The sequence below is a fragment of the Drosophila obscura genome, unplaced genomic scaffold (genome assembly GCF_018151105.1).
Source record: "Drosophila obscura isolate BZ-5 IFL unplaced genomic scaffold, ASM1815110v1 contig_96, whole genome shotgun sequence".
NCBI lineage: Eukaryota > Metazoa > Arthropoda > Insecta > Diptera > Drosophilidae > Drosophila > Drosophila obscura.
In genome coordinates, this window is record NW_024542890.1 from 578536 (window position 1) to 598717 (window position 20182).

The window sequence follows — 20182 nt, forward strand, 5'->3', positions numbered from 1 at the left end:
TGAAATTAAACGGCAGCGGCAGTGTGTGCACACCCACCGGATTGGTCGCGCGCCGAAATGTCCTAAAAATGCCAAACGCCAGCACGTCGAGCAGTCGACAAGTGGCGTGCCAAACGCTTTTCAAACAATATAATTGGAAACGAGCAGCGCAGTCTACGTTAGCTATTAGTCGACATCGCTGAGTGATGCCAATGACATAATGGATCCCATTACTTTCGGTGTTTTAACAGGTAAGTAGCTTCCTAGTCCTTCCTAGCTGTCTCCGATAACATTTCTCATGTGTGGCAGTCAGTGACACCTGTTACAAAGACCGCTCGAAGGATCGCAGCGGTCCGCGTTTGGTGTCCGAGATTATGCAGGCCTTCAGAAATGCCCAGGTAATCGCCAGCGTTGTGCCCGACGAAAACGGCCTCATTCAGAGCGAGCTGCGCCAGTGGATCAATCGGAAGGATGTTGGCATCATCTTTACCACGGGCGGCACCGGTCTTGCCCCACGCGATGTGACCCCCGAGGCCACCAAGCCGCTGCTGGACAAGGAGTGCCCACAGTTGATGATGGCCATAACCCTGGCCTCACTGAAGAAGACCACTTTCGCGGCTCTGTCGCGTGGAGTCTGTGGCATCGCTGGCGATACACTGATCCTGAACTTCCCCGGGAGCGAAAAGGCGGTGGCCGAGTGTTTTGCAACGGTGAAGGACTTACTGCCCCATGCACTCCATCTGATCAACGACGACGTGGCCCTGGTGCAACGCACCCATGCCCAGGTGCAGGGAACAGAGACGGTGCAGGCCCAGATTCACGTCTGCCCGCACCAGACAGGATCTGGAGACGGCAGGGATCGCTACTCGCCGTTTCCCATGCTCCCCGTCTCGGTGGTCATGGATATTATATTCGGAGTGGTCCAACGCCGAATCAGCTTGGACAATGACATTTGGAAAACGACCTCGCCGGTGAATATACCGCCTTTCCGTGCCTCCATCAAGGATGGCTATGCCATGAAGTCGACTGGCTTCTCCGGCAGCAAGCGTGTCGTGGGCTTCATAGCCGCCGGTGATGCGGTAAGTATCCACATCTTGCCCAGCAGGGTCAAAAGCCCTGAACAATAAGCGTTAATCCAAACAACTTCCCTCTACAGCCCAGCGCACAGCCTCTGCAAGAGGATGAGTGCTTCAAGATAAATACAGGGGCCCCACTGCCAGACCAAGCAGACTGCGTGGTCCAGGTGGAGGACACCCTTTTGGTGAGTCGCGACAAACACGGCGAAGAGAGTCTGGTGGAGATTATGGTGGAGCCGCTGGCGGAATTGGATGTGCGGTGAGTAGTAGATTTTATCATCCATCAGAGCATCTAGAACTCAACTCACTCCAAACTGCTGCCTTCAGTCCCATTGGTCACGATTTGCGCATCCATGATGCCATTTTCCCGACTGCGGACTCGTCAGCCGTTGTCATCCAGTCTCTGCTAGCATCTGTCGGCATATCCAAGAGCCTACCCAAGCCCAAGGTGGCCGTCGTCTCCACGGGGAGCGAGCTGCTCTCGCCGGGAGAGCTGCCCGTTCCTGGCAAGGTCTACGACTCTAATGCCACGATGCTGGAGGAGCTGCTACTCTATTTTGGCTTCGACTGCGTGCGCACCGTTGTGGTGAGCGACAAGTAAGTGTTCAATCGTTCAATCGCTCCACCTGGCTGACTGACATTCATCTATGTATTCTCCTACAGCTTGGCGGACACCAAGGCCTCTCTGGTCAGCCTCTTTGAAAAGGTGGAATTTGTCATCTCCACTGGCGGCGTCTCAATGGGCGACAAGGACTTTATAAAGACAGCGCTGGAGGATCTCCAATTCAAGATCCACTGCGGCCGGGTCAACATGAAGCCAGGGTATGGAGATATTTCCTTGGCCCCATCTCCTCCGACTCTCGCACTAAAACATTCCTTTCTCCCACCACCAGCAAGCCCATGACCTTTGCCAGCAAGGAGAATATGTATTTCTTTGGGCTGCCGGGTAATCCCGTCTCGGCCTTTGTCACATTCCATCTGTTTGCCCTCCCAGCCATTCGCTGGTCCGCCGGCTGGGAGAGAACCAAGTGTCCCCTAGCGACCATCCAAGTAAAGGTACGAGTGCGCGCTACAGCCATTTAAACACATGGCGAAATTGCGGACGCTTGCTAATGACAGGCTGCTGGGTCGGGGCGGGCACAGGTGTTCATTGGATGTCCCCCGCCCGATCCACCGCCGAATTGATAGTTCTAGAACATGCGTAAATTGCTGTAGGTCGTATCTGTCGCCGCCGTAGCGTCAGAGCCCAGCCCACTTCATTCACCAGATACGTTTGCTCATGAGTGGTCTGTCTTATCGGTTTGTTTCTCAATAAGTGTTGAGGGCTGATAAGGCGAAGGTTGTTAAGTCAGCGAGCACGAGCAAGGGCCTAGTGGCCTTCTGAATACTCTTCGAAAGGCGACCCCCCCCTCGTTGACTGAATTGATTTTCTAATAGCATATGCCTTTCTCTCTTTCTCTGACAGTTGTCGCAAGACCTCAGTCTGGATCCGCGCCCGGAGTACGTCCGGGCTACGGTGACCTCCAAAAACGGCCAACTCTATGCCAGCGTCAATGGGAATCAGGTATATGCGCATTGCGCACCCTTCATCCTTCATCAGGCACCCGACTGACCCTCTATTATATTATCCCTGTGATTTACAGATCAGCAGCCGTTTGCAGAGCATTGCGGGGGCCGACGTGCTCGTCCACCTGCCGGCGCGCACCTCCGAGTGCTTCAAGGCAAGAGCCGGGGAGTCGTATCCCGCCTCCGTGCTGCGCTACGACTTCATATCAAAGTATGAGTAGTGGAAGGGTGGCACTGCCCTTCCACCGAATCCATCGATAGAACTAAGCGCACAAGAATTCCTAGACCACTCGAATGTTTTAGATTAGCACAAAGATTTATTTTCATTTTTCATTGCTCGTATCATTCAGTGCTTATGTATGTTGTCCGTCAAAAGTGCACCGTCAAAGTGTATGCGAAAACGAGTAAAAAATATATATTATTGTATATGTATGTATGTATAAAAAGCCTTCCAAAGGAAGAAATATCATTAAACAAAAAACATGGTTAGCGTTGTTAGACGACAGCAGGAGCAGGAGAAGAGACTGCAGCGGGGATACGTATGTACAGGAGGCAGCTGAAGCTAGAGACCGAGACAAAGCACGGATTTAAACGGATTGCGTCGCAGACTCGGTTGCAGCTGCCGGCCGCTGGAGACGCAACGAGGAGCGGCATGGCAACGTGAATTGATACTTGTTGTGGGTGAGAAGCGTATAGCGATCCTGTGGGGCAAAGTCCCACAGTGCCCGCTCGATCACCTGCAGGGCACTGGGACTCAGCACGTCCGCCGTATACTGAGTAGGTGCTCCGGCACTCGCCGACATCGCTATGGAGGAAATAAAGAGAATGTTAATTGATTGGAGCTGAAGGTGGAGTGTTTTAACTCACTCTGTGCCACGGGGGCCTTGTAGAGGGACTCGGCTGTCATTCCGCAGGTGTCCAGCGCCACTACACTGACGCCGTACGGCTGCAGCTCCTTGCGCAGCTCCTCGGCGCACTTGTCCACGGCCACGCGCGATGCATTGAAGGCCACCAATCCCTCGCCGCCCGTTAGCGCTGAACCCGTCCGCGTGCCGCCGGCTCCGCCCAGATAGAGGAGACGACCGCGCGTAGGCCGGAGGAAGCCCACAAAGGCCTTGGCCACACGCAGCGTGCCCAGGATGTTGGTCTTCAGCATGTGCTCCCACTGCTGCACGTCTTGCGACTCGACCCGGCCCCGGAACACGCTACCGCTGGTGTTGATCACGGCGGCGATGCCGCGCTCATCGGCGTTCAGGTGGGCGCCCATGGCCACCGTGGCCTCGCGCAGCACATCCTCTCGGGTCACATCTAGGCGCATGGGGATGATGGTGCCGGCGATGGGCTCTTCGCTGTACTCGCGGATCTTCATCCAGCCACAAAGGAGCTTGGCGGGTAGGGAATCGTGAGCCTCCTTCATGCCGGCGAAGACGCGGCACCCCTTGTTGGCCAAGTGGGTGCAAAGCTGCAGTCCCAGGGCCGTGTCCGCGCTCGTCACCAGCACCACCCGGCTCGGCTGGGCCTCCACGGTGGCCGCCTCGCTGTCCTCCCGCACCTTGCAAATTAGATAGATGAGCAGCGCCCCGGCGATCGAGAAGAGGGCCAGCAGCTGGAAGGCCAACACCAGCATGGTCATTGGCTCCATTATGACATCTCTGAAAAGACAAAAAAACGAGAAGGAACGTTAGTCGCTTCTGTGTACGCGACTCGACTCTTATACCCGTGCTCAGTCAGTATATAAAAATGTAAGCTTATGATTTATGTAGAATTTTAAAATATTTTACAAGTTACAGGGCAGAGTGTGTGAGAGTACGAAAGAGAATGAGAATGAGTATCGTGATCTCTTGCTGAAGGAGGTGGGGGAAGAAACTGAAAATTAATTCTTCATTCTGGCTATAATTATAATCCGATCTGATTCAGATTCGGCAATCTGGTAGATATGGTAATTCTCTACGATACTGCCTTTTTAGTTTTATCGTATCTTTAAAATTGTGGCTGCCACCACAAATATTCGTCCTTTGTGGTGGCGGAAGGGGGCGAGGCGAAATTTTAAAATACGTTGGTAGCAGTTTGGTATAGCATGAGTCTGGAAACAAGATTTGGTTGCTCTAGCTCTTATTGTCTCAGAGATCTAGGCGACAAACAAGACAGACATGGCTATATCGACTCGGCTATTTATGCTGATCAAGAATATATATACTTTATGGGGTCGGAAGCGTTTCCTTCTCTGCGTTGCACACATCCACTCTTACCGCAAATCTAATATACCCCTTAACTATTTTTGAGTACGGGTATAAAAATAATAATAACTATTAGACTATCTTTGCTTCTCGGTTACTACTACTCTCTAGTTGTAGTTCTCCCCCCCTTCGACGGACACATGAATGTACATATGTACATATCTACATACATATGTACATCTGCACCTAAAAAGCGGGCACTCTTCCTTATGGTGGAGCTTAGGTTTATGCTTAAGTTGTGTTACCAACATACATACATACCTATACATACATACGTATGTATACTATATACCCGTACCTATAGGCAGCATCGATATCTTATCTCTGATTTCCCTACCCTCCTTCTCAACCCAACGGACACTCCCTGGGGCTAACTCTCCCCCGTGCACAAGGTTTGTCATCTTTTCGGGGGCCTGGTTGGGTAACCAAACACTGCACTCTCCAATCTTTGGATGGCTATCGGTATGGGTATGGGTATGGGCTGCATCTGTATCTATATCCATATCCACATTCATATCCATATCCATGTCGCTCTCATGGCATTTTCACTTTAATTAATACTCGTTAAGCTGCCGACGCATCAGGTAACAACTTTACGCTTGCCTTGCAATGTTTTTCTTTCGTTTTCCACTTAATACGCTTTAATTATTGCACATTTTTCTTCAAACTTTTTACTATTTACTGTCTTGCCGCTTCTCTTCTCTTCTCCCCTCTTGCTCAACCATCTGGCTCACCATCTGCCTCCCGAAACCCTTGAAGAAATCGAAAAGTTTGCTCGGGAGGAGCGCAGGAGGGGTGAAGTGGTGGCAGAGGAGCAAGTATCTATGGTATCTATGACGCTCCACACACATGGACATGGACACGGACACGGACACGACACGAATGCGACCAGCGGAGCGTGTCCAGTGCGAGCGAGTCTTCCATGCATTTGGCAATAAATTATGTCTACGTGCCTCTCAGCTTTTCACTGCACGCGCCACCAATGGAACGCATACCATACAGTATATACGTACATACGTACGAATGCATGCACATATGTACACATGTACATAGGTGGACAATAAACCAAAGTAAAAGTTGGAGCACACTCAGCTGCAGCCGGAGCTCTCAGCTCGATGGATAGTCAGAGTCAGAGACAGAGACAGAGACGGAGTCAGCTGTGATGTACAGTATTCATAAGATCACAGCTATACTCACGCCTTCTTTAATGCTTTCGATCTAAACGAATTCTTCCTTCAGTCAGATTCAGATTCGGATCACTCTGAATTAATAGACACGGATTGCAACCGATGGCTGTTCTGCTGCCCTGAAAATTGTCTCTCAAAACATACTACGGAGTTCAAACGAAGCAGGTATCGTAATTTTCACGACATTGGGTCCGAAAATATTGGCTCTTGTCTACGCGCACCCAGAAGTTAAGATTTAGATGGAAAGTGAGCGAGAAAAATACCTGAACTTTCGGATCCAGCACCGTAAAAATTAAGTTACCTGCTTCGTTCAGTGCGTTTTGGGCGAGCATTTTTTGGTGGAATGAGAAAGCTGAGATACCGATTCTAACTGAGCGAATGGGCGAATACCGAATCCCTCCGAATCAATTCTGTTGCCTGCTCATGCAGGGCTCTACTACATGTAAGTGGGACCCGGATGGCCCCTTCCACCCGCTGGGGCCACGGATGCAGTTAGTTTCAAGCCGCTTTTGGACCCATCCAGGTTCCGGTGGCTTGGAAGCGGGATGCCTCCTGCTTGGAAAATTTCACCAATGTGCTTTGGGGCGAGGCGAGGCGAGGCAGGGAGTGCAGTGCAGTGCAGTGCAGTGAAGCAGTTGTTGCCCAGTTGACATGCGGAAATGGGGTTGGCCATACGAGTATCTGCTGCTGCGGTTGCTGCTTTTGGCAGTCGGTATTTGGGCGCGAGGAAGCGGTGGGACGGGGAGGCGGGGAAGCGGAATTGGAATCGCTTTTGGTCAAGCCACAACTGCAGCGACGGCGACGGTGCATCCGCCCCGAGTTGCGTAATTAAATAAACAATCAACGGAACCCAACCACCAGACAAACGACAGCGGCTCCAAATGATATTCGGAATGAAAGAAAGCCAGCGGAAAATATAAATTTGCAGCTGCATGGGGCCCCCAAGTCTGACACAAAAAATACTCCTAGTCTCCGCACTTTGAATCACACTGATCCAATGAACCAATGAACCTCCCATTCCATTTAATTATTTTGTTGCATATCGCTGCCTTTCCGTTAAATGGGATATTTGTGTGCCCCCGACCCACAAAATAGTGCACTACATTGGAGCTAATCGTTGCTCAGCTCCATCACCTCCACCTCCATGCCATCCTTGGTAATTATGTTGATAATCACAGAGTCGCCGGTGTATATGTCGCGCCGGGCGGCCGTGATGAAGGCATCTTTGGCGATGGCCATGGCACGCTCCTTGTTTAGGAGATCCGCATCCGCCTTTGGGGAGCCAATCTGACTGTCCAGCACCGACTGCAGCATGTCGCCGGCTGTCCCCTCAGCACGATAGACTTCGCGCTGGAAATGGCCGATGCAGTCGTAGGCGAAGACGGCCCCTTGGCCGTCCTGGTCGATGCCACCCAAAATGGGGGACACATTGTAGGGTAGATGGCGTCGCTGGTACTGGATGACGGAGAGCATCTGGGCCATGGACTCGATGCTCATGATCTTAATGTGTTCGCTCTCGTAGCCCTGCTTCTTCACCTTCAACAGATTGGTCAGCGAGACGGCGTCGCACCAGCACCCTGCGGTCGCCACCACCATCTGCTCCGACAGAGGACACAACTTTGACTGTGTCCGCGAGAGAACTGTGTAGCCGCTGCTCAGACGAGTGTCCCCGCCAATGACCACAAAGTCCTTGCCGGCAATGGCAAGAACAGTGCCTCCATTGTTCTCGTATATATCAGGCTTCTTCCCTTCGAGCGCCTTGAAAGGCATTGGCTTCGCCTTTGGCTTTCGAAGGTGGCTCATGGCGGTAAATTGCTATAAAATATTATTGTATTTGTATGCTTTGCTTTGCAAATGTTCGTGCAGCGGCGCTTGCCACAAACTGATGCCCGATTGTCAGAAGTCAGAAGTCAAAGCAAAGCCAAGTCGATATGGCACTTGATACTCGTAGAGTGAACGGATTTTCGATGAAATCAAATCATGCTCGTGAATCCTAAGCAAGAGATACGACAACATGATCCCGATCCTCCTATATGTAGCTCCTATATAAGCTGCCCAGGAATGGCTGCTGGCACGCCTATAACGACGAAATACACACAAAAAAAATCGATAGATACATATCTATGTATGTATGTTCCACAGCTGGTGCTCTTCTGCATCTCTCATGGCTCATGGCTCTCATTGCTGGACGGCTTGCATCGCCAGAAGTGGGTAGTCGTGGAGTCGCCTTGATGGCCGTCGAACGGTTGCGCAAGCGCTGGTGTGCTGCAGTTATGTCAACTGTCCGCCAGTTCTAATTACTGTCAATCAGCAGCAGCAGCAGCAGCAGCATCAGATACAATCTTGATACACCTGAGATATGCTGAGCTCAGAGTGGAGCGTTGGTCGGTCAGTCGCCGTCGCCTGACCCAAATTGAATGGCAGTCGTTGCTCTTTGGCTCAGTGCCTGCCAGTGCCAGTGCACTGCCATCGATCAATCATTCAATCACCGAATCACAGAATCACTGAATCACTGAATCATTGAATCAAGCGTGTCATTAGCCATTGGCAGTGACAGCAGCAGTTGAATGTATCAGTAATGAGCCCGGACCCGCAATTATCTCCATGGAATGAAGAGAGTCGAATGGCCCGGAATGCGGGGAACGTGCCGTGCCGTGCCGTGATCCGCACAGTGGCGTTGACTGAAGCTCCGATTAGCAGTCGCGTTCAGTGCTATAATCAACCGACAGCCAATCGGTTTATATCTTTACTTATCAGTCGATACAATATGTTGGAGATCCCAGCTGTCAGTCAACAATAGTTGGACTGTTTGTGCCCGGTATGCACAGACTCCAGGGATGCGTGTCCGACCCAAAAAGTACATAAAGTACGTACACATGTACATAAATTGTTGATCAGAATCAATAGCCGACTCGATATAGCTATGGCCGTGAGTCCTTCTTGTTTGACGCTCAGCTCTTAGAGACTGTAAGATCTGGAGATAAAAGATTTTGTGTGCAGACTCCTGTGATGGCACTGTGGTGCACTTCCTTGCCCTCCCACCTCCATTAAGGGTGGAAATTTGTGGCACCCACAATTTTAAAGATACGCTATAACCGAAAATGCATACCTTTTTAGAATCATCTTATCTCGTGAGACCCCTTCGTACTCGTAGTTTTTTCATAGAGATACTCGTACGTAGGTACATTAATGGAGATACATTTACTTGTTGGAAGAAACGGAGTACCCGGTATTCTAGTGTGGCGGCACGTCGGCCGCGACTGAACAAGTTTTGACTGGTTTTATGCTGATGTCAGGTCTCGACACTGCGCTAATTGAAATGTCACATAAAACCGCATCATTGCTTGCCCGACGATGGCCCAGACAGCGGGCCAAAATGGAATATACGAGGGACAGAGTACGAGTCTATCTATACTGAATATCTCTCTCAGATAAAGCTCTTTTGGGCGGACATGCACGGTTCAAGTATGTTTTTGTGTCCGCCAATTATGGGATAAAAAACATCCCACCACCATACCCTGCATAAATATATTTCAGCTTATATTCCATATTCAAAGATGCACAACTATTCCTGATCCCTTACTTGCTCTCAACTGGATCGCTTGGACAGAAATCTCTCTCAGAACCTGAGACCAGAGTTCGACTCAGAGCCCGATGACAATGATTTCGTCTCAGGGTGACCATTTACCAAGCTCATCGAACAGCATGCTGCGAGTATTGTTCATTGTTCTCCAAGCATCCTGCACCAAGGCCCCTGCTTATGTTGCGAGTGCGAGTACTATGTACATACACGCATGCATGCATACACATACATATGTGTGTGCTCACACACACAATACTGGCATGAGAAATATGTTAATTGCGACATTTGCTTTGCCGATTTTGCTGTGGTCAGGCAGGCATTCATCGTTTCGGTTGGAGTTTAGTTTGTGTGTTGTGTTTGCTTTGTTTTTGCCTCGTCTCGTCGCTTTTTGAACATTTTTTCTGTTAACATTCAACCCAAATATGTATGTCAGACAGTCCGGAGAGACAGACACGGACAGAGACACAGACACGGACACGGACAGGCCTGGCATCCCAATGGCGTGAGATCGATGCCCATAAGGAAGGCTCGTGCAATATTCACGACTGCGACTCTGTCTATAACCACATTACGTATACGCCGCATGGGGGCAACCAGCAACCTGTCCGCGAGCTTCATTCGATGCGATACGATCCGATCCGATGCGAGCGAATCGATTTATTCGTGGCTTGGGATTTGGAAATGGATGATTATGAATGCAGTTCGTTAAAGCTTCACCATTTTGATTAATGATTCAAGTTGATTCATGGGGAAGCAGATAAATTAAGTTATTTTCTTGGCCACTACAAACAAACCCTTAATAGTGTTGTCGAGCCATGAGATATGCAAGGAAACATTTATATTTGCTTAAGCATCATGCCATCATGCTTCCTATATTTTTCAGGAGAAAGCCATTTCATGCCCAAACTTAGTGCCGATTAACAAGCATCCATTGACCGATTTAATTTCTAAGCTTTTCTTTGTGAACCAAAAGACAGAGACAAAGACACTTCCACTCAGCAAAGCATTGAAGGCAAATTAAATAAATAAGCAAGTTCATTGTTTTTGTTAGGTGCCAACAAACTGTGACCAACCAGTGCCGACCAACATCTGATGAACCCTTCAAACCATGGATTAAAGCTGTTAATGCCAGAATTAAATCCGTAAATCTAGCTTGGCAAGCTTATTTCACAATCTGGTTATCAGCACTGAACCACCAACACCCCACCACCTTAATCCGGAAGCGAAATAGAAACATATACATACATACAGACATATGTATATACATATGTACATAGTTTACGCATGCTCTCGTTTGGCCTAAGCTTGGTTCTTAGCTTGACTTGACAGCTTTTTATCCTCTTAGTTAATCAAGTCATTCAGACAAATCTGGTGGAATACGGAGCTTGAGAAAATTCAAAACCAACCAAGCGATAAATGTGGATTTCGATTTGCGATATCCGATAGCAGCCGAAACCGAATCTGATTGTAGCTTGGCCCCTTTCTTGTCTCTGTCTTTGGCTTTGTCTCTGTCTCTGTCTTTCTTCTTTGATTTCGTTTTATTCCTTTGCTTGCACATTTTCGCCGCATTCGTGGCGCATGCAAAGCGAAATTGTTGGCTAATTGCCATAATTGAAGAATCGATCAAAGAAATCAAGACGAAAACAAAACGAACAAAAACAAAAACAAAACGACACGAGACCGAAACGAGGCAAATCGAGACTCCACTCCGGAATGGCCCCAATTAATTTGCACCTCAACGACGGTGTCTGCCCTCAGTCCCACTCCTCCCTCTTCCAGGCAGACCGCTCTCGTGTGTGTTGGTGTGTGTATGCTGTTGTTGTCCCACTCCCACTCGCTTTTACCGTAAACCGTACGATCATGTGTGGTGTGTGTGTGTGAGGTGCGGCTTGGAATCGGTTTTCGTTTCTGTTTTGGGGCATTTCTGCTGTAGTTTCATTTGTATTGGACTGTTGGCTCTTGCCTGTTGCTTTGCATTTCATGTTCAGGTGCGATCAAGATTTCTATTTCGCTTTAACACATTTCAGTCCAACTTCAAGTGCTAATTTGGCCAGAGTCCGAGCCCTGCCCTCAAGCTCCACCGCCAAAGCAAACGCCAGCGCCCCCGCCCCCGCCCCCGCCACCACGGTAGACTTAGGCTGGCCTAAATACCGAAAGATGATATTGGAAGCAGCAACAGCTACCGATCCGCATTTAAAAGGTGAAAATATGCAAAAATTGTATTTTATTTTGTTTCGCTTTTCTTTGCTTTGTTTTCTCTCTCTCCCTCCATTTCTTAGGCTATCCTTCGGTCTCTTCCTCCGAGACGCTCTGCGTGTGGGTGGCTTGAATTTCAATCATTTTTGTTTTCTGTTTTGGTATTTAGTTTCGTTTTTAATGGACTGACCAGAGCCAGCGTCAGCGCCAGTACCATCTAGCCATCCCGCTCTGGGTCCCCGAGGGAATGACATGACTGCATTCATGGGCCTGGACTGCATTGAGGTTGTTGGTTAGAAATTGCGATTCAGATTGTGATTAGTGTATGTACAAAATAGTTATGTACATGCATATGGGCTAATCCGAAAATTTTTAAGCCAAAGGCAGAAATTTAAAGTTGTCCAAAATCCAAATGTTTGTTAATGAAATAAAAGGATACATTTTCAAGCTTCAAAAGATTTGAGCAATATGGTTTCAAGGCGGTCTGTTTGTTCTTGGCAGAGGCAAACTTACACGTACCTCTTGCTTACATTTGTTCGTGTAAAAAAGGGTATTTTCCATGGTCAAAAAAGTGCGCAAAACAGTCGTTTCAGTATTGAGCGCTTAGCAAAAATTTAAAATTTGTTTAATTTTCTTTTATTTAAAACACAAATCATGCTTGTAATTTAACTAATATATATTAAAATATACACTGTGTGTAACGTCCGTAAAAGAAAATTGGTTTTTTTTATTTTAACAGAATGAGTTTTAACATTTTTGTTTTCAACAATAACTTTATAAGCAGAGTTTCTTATGAAATTTAATCTGATGAAAAAAGTCTTTATTACACATATTTTTGAAAAATACTAATGGGAAAGAGTATAACGTCCGTAACTTCATAAATACTCAAAAATTATATTTTTATATTATAAGGTGAAATGTTTCTAATGGATTTTTACCTGCTAAATCTGAATCTGGGCTTTAAATAGGTCTATAGGTAACCCCAAGCATGTTATATAATAGTAATGAAATATCTTATACTTATTTTGTGGGTAATAATCTAATAACTTCAAGGTTAAAAATATATTTTTTATTTACACAATTTGGCTTGATGGAAACAGTGTAACGCCCGTAACGTATCTTTTCAACGGGACTACTTATGCTTATTTTCTTTGCTGGACTAATATTGTCTTATACTCCACTTCATTTGTTGTTAACCTTTTTTTTTAAATAAGTCTAAGAAAACGCCCAAAGAACTGCATTTCGTACAAATTTCATGAAAATATTTCAATGTGAACGCCAGAGCTGTGAACAAGCTGAACAAGTAAATTTGCGTACGAATGTAACGTCCGTAACGCAGGACTAGCCCATATTGTACATACATACGAGTGTGTATGCATGTATGTACCTCGTACTTTCCTTTTCAATAGCATCTAAATTTAGCCACACAACAAATTTCCCAAGTCATTGAATTGCGATATTTCAAGGTGGGGGCAACTGACAGAAGGAGAGAGAATGACAGAGATACAAACCTCGTTTTTTCTCCTCTCCAATTTTGTCAGCAACAAACAACAAGAGCAAAAGCAGCAGCAACAACAACAACAACAACAACAACAGCAACAATGACAAATAACAGCTATAAACAGTCAGCAATTTTTCATTTCAAGTGCAATGAACTTTTCCCCAAGCGTTAACCACAAAAATCTTCATCTCCATCTCGGTATACGTCTTCCATCTCCGCTTTCCTCTTTTAACTCCATTTTCGTCGGATTATGCCGCATTGTCTTCCAATTGGAACTTCCGAGAGGGCAGGCAGCGTAATTGTCAGCACCATCACATCACATCACCCTTCTTCTTCTTTTCCACTTCTCACCCACCCACTGTCCCATCCAACTTTGCAACTTTGCAACTCCTCCCCCTCTACTCCTCTACTCAGCATCATTTTCAAGTTCAAATGTAAAACATTACAAATGCTGCTGCTGCTGTTGTTTTCCATTTCTCTTCCATCTTCGGATTAGATCATCGCCGCGAATCGGTGAGCTAAGCGCGGGCGTCGCGCAGTGATGGCGCACTGGAATACCTCTCTAAGTGGGCAGCAGGGCAGCAGGGTGTGGAGTAGGGGCTATGGGGCAAAGCAGATGACACCATTTGCCCCCAATAGGAATGTTGTTTTGGGTGTGGAAGGAGGATTGATTGAGAACCATGCAGTCATAGGATTTTTAAATCAATTTTAATTTCAAATTAATACATACAGAGCGTGGATACTCTTCTTCGAAATTTCTGTCATCCCTCTTAGATCATTCTTAGTCGAATCGACTGGAATAGAGAACTTAAGACTTTGAATTCGACTTTTTAATATTCTGATGAATTATTTGTGGATCCCATCCGCAGGTTATACAAGCTTAATGCAGACGTAAGCAATGTACCTTAAGATCGATTTACGTTAGAAATGAATTTTCCCTCGAAACAGTGGAATTCGATCCGTTTTGTTTTCAGACATCACTGACTGGGAATTTTGTAACTCTGCTTTTCGGTTGCATTTCCAATGTGAATGCACTCATTGCAATTGAATTCGATTCACCTGCACTCACATCATACAGGGAGGGAGGGCATCATCGTAATCTTGGGGTGGCTGATGCAGTCGATGAGGTAATGGCAAGTCTTCTCACGCTGCCTCCAAAGAGTGTATTTCTCACCCATTCGTTGCGGATTCGATTCGGTTTGGATATCACTCATATTCCATTGACCAATCGGATGCTTAAATTTGTCATCAAAAAGGGGTTTAAGCATTTCTTTAGCTCTTCTTGGCCATTACCTCATCATCATTATCATCAATATCACCGCATTTCCCTGGCCATTATCCGTCCCCACTTTGGGCTCTCTATCCGCTTTCTGATGCAAATTCCACGGGGTGCTGGTGCTGGTGCTGGTGCGGGTTGTGTTGTTGTTGGTAGGGTGGGGAAGGGAGCAAGATAGATCAATAAACTTAAACACTTTACGATCAATTTGCAGATGCTCATTGATTCGGTCAGGTTCGATGGGTGGTATTCGCTTTGATTTGATTCCTTTTGATTATGCAAATGTATTCCATTCTGATTCCGTCCGTGCAAAAAGCAAACGAATCAAGTGGAGGTTTGGTAACAAAAAAGCAAAAAAACAATCAGTGCAACAAAAGCCAATGCAATGTCGTCATGTGTCGGGCAGTCAGTCTTTCTGTCTTTCTGTCTTTCTGTGTTTCTGCCTGCCCGACCGTCTGCACTTGGTTTTGATTTTGTTTTTGTTTTGTTGGCCAAAACCAAAACCAAAAAAAAAAACAGCAACAGCTTACTCCACTGCAATTGCAGTTGAACAACTTTACGCTCCATTCAGCATTAAAATTACTTTGTGCCACTTTCAAAGCTATTTCTGCTACAAAAACACCAGCAGCTCATTCTGTTTCTTCTCCTTTTTGGCCCCACAGCAAGTTTTATTGTTTTTGTTTTGCATTACCTTTTGCCATGATTTGCACAGCCTTCTCAGCATCTTGTATCTGCATATTATACTGCTTGGAACTGCGCCCGGGGCAGGGACACATATGTACGTATACATATGTTTCCAGGACGTATGGCAAACGAAGAAGATATGGACCGGACCGGACAAACAGAGACAGAGACAAAGAGAGAGTGTGAGAGAGAGAGAAATGTCGCAAATGTCACGATTGTCACGCTTCAAATTCCAAAGAAGTGAGAGGAGAGAAAATGCACTGCACCAATTGATAACAAAGCAGAATGCAATAGAACGGAACGAAACAAAACGAACGGAACGGAGTGGAATGGAATGGAATGCGGCTACAGCTACACGGCACATAAGATGGTATGCTAAAATCATAATAAAGCTCTATTAGTAGGTAAGTATTGAACAATTGGGTTCTATTGTGCGATGCAAAACTAGACAAACAATGAAAAGTGTTTCACTAAAACGTTATACGTACAATCATATGTATGTATGTATGTACATTCTATGTACAATATGTTATGTTATGAAACAGAAGAGATAAAAACAGATGTTTGCCTCTCACAAGTCTAGATATTTTGGAACTGTTTACTGACTCTTTCCTTGGCAAGGAATCGAGTCACTTTATGTTCGCAATAGCGTGGCTTCGTTCAAATTCTTTCTATCCAAGCTACTGTTAGTCCCTTTAGTTGTTAACCTCAAAAAGTCAAACAACCTCGGCTCCAACTTTGCTGACTTGAGCGTTAATCAAACATGATTATCGACAGCAGCAATAGCAATATTTAATCGTATGCCACTCCCATTAAAATTAACACCTGTCATCCAGCTCTGTCACGCAAGCGAAAAAATCGAAAACACTTTCAATATAATTGCAAAAATATTTGAAGCCACACATATTCGTTGTCGATCGATTGGCCCCCGCTCTGCTCCGATCGCTTTCCTTTCTTGGAGGTGGTGGGCTGCACGGTGCACACACAGGTTGGGGCGGAGTGTGGGGTCTGATCTGCGTATGCCCCGGGAATTTTAATCATATTTCTCTTTTTGTACATGCCTAATTGTTTGCTTTTGTGGCCATCCCTCTCTCTCTCTGTTTTTCCCATTTTGTTTTGACGGCTCCGCGGAGGCCAATTTGATTTCCATTTCGATTCGATTAACGAATGGAGCTGGCACGTAATATATCGATCAACAACGAAACTGGGAATACCCTTGCTCTTAGGCCAGTACCACAGGACAATCCTCATTTATTGACGCCAAAATTATACTCTTAGCGAGATCAGAAAGTGCGTTTAATGTTCAGTTTGGCGACCCCTCAACATTCAGAGCTCGTGGCTCTGAACAGGCGTGACAAGCGGATAGAAAGAATATTCTAACCCCATTTAATTTGGTTGTTTTTTCGTGCCGATAACTCTATTCTAGTCTTAAAGTAGGATCATTCTTGCAGTGTTCCCCACAATAAGCACAATACTCTTTTGTGGCAGTGTATTTCTTGATCGCAGTCGGTTAATTAGTGCTTAATTTTTTGGCTTTGTGTTGTTGTTTTCACATGATTAGATTGGATTGGAATGGATGGATTGGATTGAGGTGGATTGGCTCAGGAGGGAAGTGGATGGGATTGGATTGGATTAGATTGGATCGATTTCGGGCCGAGTGCCAGCTACTCAAGCGTCCTATTTGTGGCTGTTGGTGTTGCTGTCGTGGCTCTTTCCGCCAATTATTATTGTATAGTCCCCATCCCCGTCCCCAGCCCAAGTCCGAAGTTGTTTGTCGGTTTGTTCAGGTTTTGTCTTTTCGTTTCGTTTCGTTTCGTTTCTTCTTTCTTTACTTTATTAAATTTCACTTTTGTCTTGCCGGATTTGAACTTCGTTAGCGGTTGGTCCTAGGATCGATCCCCGGCCAGGCAGACGGCATAGGGCAGCGCCAATCTGCGGAAAAATCCGCCCGACTCCAGTTCGATCGGTAAATCGCTTTCTCTTTGGGCAAAACATGGAAATCATTTGACTGTGACCCACCAGGATGGACCGAAAGTGAAGATACTTACATACATATGTACATAGATATGTGTTATGTACACAAGTATTCGTTCGCTAGCCGAAAGCTAATAAAGCTCCAATTGAGACTGAGACTGAGGCTGAGGCCAGTCCCAGCCAACAAGACAGAAAATAGAAGCGAAAAAACACACTCAAAAAACTCACACGTGCTTGGGCAGCTTGGTACGAGTAAGTGATCTCTCTGTCTCTAGACTGCAGACTCGACTCTAGACTGTAGAGGCTAGGCTCTACCTACAGATCAGATCTCTCCACTCACCTGTTCTTACCCCGCCCTCTGATTCCATTCGCCTGAGCATAAGACATGGAATACCTAAAAAAAAACAGAAACGAATACAAACCAATTTCAGAGACGGAGCAGAATCTGAGAGCGAATCGTCGATGCACTTCTGAGAGAGTCAGTGAAGATCGTAAGTGCTGGCCCCACCCCCCGCTCGTGTCTTTCTGTACAGATGATTGAAAGAACTTTTGTTTCCGCAGAGGGCTTCGCCAATGAGTTCCAAGAATGAAGAGACATGGGGAGATCTTATGCAGCCCCCCAACGACAACAATGACCAGCCCCTTCAGTTAGCTGAGTAACCCCTTTCCAGACCATGGGCTAGAGTATTCCATGGCATTCAATTAGCCCGCATAAAGTCACGTCAAGTCACGACAAGTCGAGACAAGTCAAGTCAATTCAAATGAAGCCAAGAGCCAGAGCGAAGAGACTCGGGCGTGAAGAGGTCTGTCTTTGATGTCTAAATCAGAAGCCCAGCTAGAACCCCCGACTCAGAGCCAGAGAGCCATCTCTCTCTATCTCTCTCCACAAAACCCAACCCGAAACTCATTCCCAAGTCGACAAGTCTGACAAAAGTCGTAAGTAGTCTTAAGACAAAAAACCCAATCCGAAGCAGAGACTGCGTCTGCAACTGAATCTGTAGCTGAATCTTAAATGTTTTTGAGCAATGACCTTAAGACGTCTTTTCTTCTTTTTGTTATCGTTGTGGGTCGTGTGTGCACGCATGGAATTTCAGATGAGAGAGAACCGCTGGGGGATCGATTGGGCGAATGGATAATCATAAATTACATAAGCCAACAATGGAAGTTATGGGAGAGAGAGCGGGACCGATATCGGGAACGGGATCTATAGAACAGGACTGACAGATCGCTCAAGACAACAGATACTCGAACAATATAGTCCATTCATATCGATTCCACTCGGCCACCCATTCTGTATTCCATTCACATGCCCAAGACTTCGAGAGCTGTCCCAAAGAATGTGGTTGATTTTTTGAATACTTAGACAGATCTAAGATCTCTTTGGTATTCCGCAGATACGAGCAAAGCAAATATTTAGCTAATTCCGATGGTAAAACAATGGTCAGGGGGGCCGCAGTATTGGGCGGACGGAGATTGAAGTCGATAAGTGGGGAGACAATCGATAGTCGACGCTCGAAAGACAAACACTGACATTGAGCCAAGCTCCTAGACCAGTTTAGACCCTGTTAACAACCAGTTGGGACCAAGCTAAGGCCAATAAATGTCCGCCATAAATACGTACTTAATCAAAAATTGTTTTGTTTTGGAGCAGCTCACCTTTTCAGCAAGATCAAATGTTAAATTCAAATTCGTTGTTTGTTTTGGCTAAAACGAATCGAATCAAAGACAATTTTATTAACTTAACATTAAACACGGCAAAAAATTAAACTCGAAAAAAAATCAAACACGCCCCAAAAGGGTTTCCAGCCTGGAACTCTTGCTGGAGCTTTCGACTGGAAGCTGCTTTTGAATTGCGGTTCTTCGGTTTCTGTTTTAATATTTTGTCTTCGGTTTTGGGTTGGAGGTTTTAATTTCGATTTCGATTTCAGTTTTAATTTTGGATTTGGTCTACCAATTTCACGCACAGTTTGGTCCAAAAGCAATGCCACACTCGCGACTCGAGCTGTTCGTCTGGGTCTCTTGGGCGAGGGACAGAGAGAGAACGACTCTATGAACACTGTGTATCTCGCTGTCTGTTTTTTCGTTTTCGGCTGCGCCTGCGCCTCTTTCTCTGAATGCGACTTGACTGAGCTCGAACCGAAGACTGGCAAGTGCGGTTTTGGCTCGCCTCAGTCACAGTCGCAGTCGCTGCTGCGGTCACACGAACGAAGCGACGACGACGAAGACGAGCCGAAGTCTTGGCTTGGCTGTTCGTGCGTGTGCAAGTTTATCTCAACCAACTCCCCCTAGTCCCCCCGGTCGTCCATCTATGAGTTTCTTGTGCCAAAGCCCAGCCCAGCCCAGCCTTAGCTGTTGCATGCGTGTGGCCCCACTTCTCCCTTGAAGCTCTACTATTTACCTTCGCATTCGGCCGATCGTGCTTGTGCTCCGTCTCCTCTCTCGACGTTCCACTGGCTAACTTTTGACGAAACCGAAGTCTCGAGTCTCCGCAGCTCGTGCGTGTGCCAGTCGACTCCCCTCCCCCTCCCCTCTTCAGAGCTTGAGTTGCTTTGGCCTTTCGCTTTATTCTTTTTGCCCCTCGTTCCAGCTCACGAGTGTGTGGAAGGCGACAAAATGTCAAATGATCGCCAGCCACTTAGGACCTCCACATCGCAACTGGTTTTACAGTTGTGTGACTGTGACTGACTGTGCCGTCTGAAAGAAAATTTCAAATTGATTTCCCTTCTTTGTTCGTATTCTTCATCCCCGTCCCGTTGCCCCATCTCTAATAGCTCCTTTCTCCAATTATTTTCTAATTCCGTTTTTCCCAATTTGCAGTCCGCTCTAATAACGGCCGATCGCCACGCCTCTTTCGTACGAACTGCACTCAAAGAGTCAAGCCGAAGAGAATTCGATCAAAAGTGGAACTGGATCTTGGAATGCC

General features: G+C 46.6%; 3 protein-coding genes across 3 annotated transcripts; 1 reads left to right on the forward strand and 2 right to left on the reverse strand.

The window, feature by feature from the left end:
• Positions 1-65: 65 nt before the first annotated feature.
• On the forward strand, positions 66-3051 carry LOC111071893 (molybdenum cofactor synthesis protein cinnamon). The gene is made up of 8 exons (XM_022363441.2): positions 66-230; positions 289-1058; positions 1136-1314; positions 1383-1652; positions 1719-1877; positions 1949-2111; positions 2521-2619; positions 2699-3051. Exons 1-8 carry the CDS (start codon positions 200-202, stop codon positions 2840-2842), a joined length of 1815 nt encoding a protein of 604 aa, XP_022219133.2. The 5' UTR covers positions 66-199; the 3' UTR covers positions 2843-3051.
• LOC111071895 (uncharacterized oxidoreductase SSP0419) lies at positions 2919-19413 on the reverse strand. Its single transcript, XM_022363443.2, has 4 exons — positions 19224-19413; positions 18916-18963; positions 3489-4273; positions 2919-3426 (listed from the first exon to the last, which is right to left on the reverse strand). The coding sequence occupies exons 3-4, from the start codon at positions 4261-4263 to the stop codon at positions 3209-3211; spliced, it is 993 nt and encodes a 330-aa protein (XP_022219135.2). The 5' UTR covers positions 4264-4273; positions 18916-18963; positions 19224-19413; the 3' UTR covers positions 2919-3208.
• LOC111071896 (proteasome subunit beta type-1-like) lies at positions 7052-7949 on the reverse strand. Its single transcript, XM_022363444.2, has one exon. The coding sequence runs from the start codon at positions 7846-7848 to the stop codon at positions 7156-7158; it is 693 nt and encodes a 230-aa protein (XP_022219136.1). The 5' UTR covers positions 7849-7949; the 3' UTR covers positions 7052-7155.
• Positions 19414-20182: the final 769 nt, after the last annotated feature.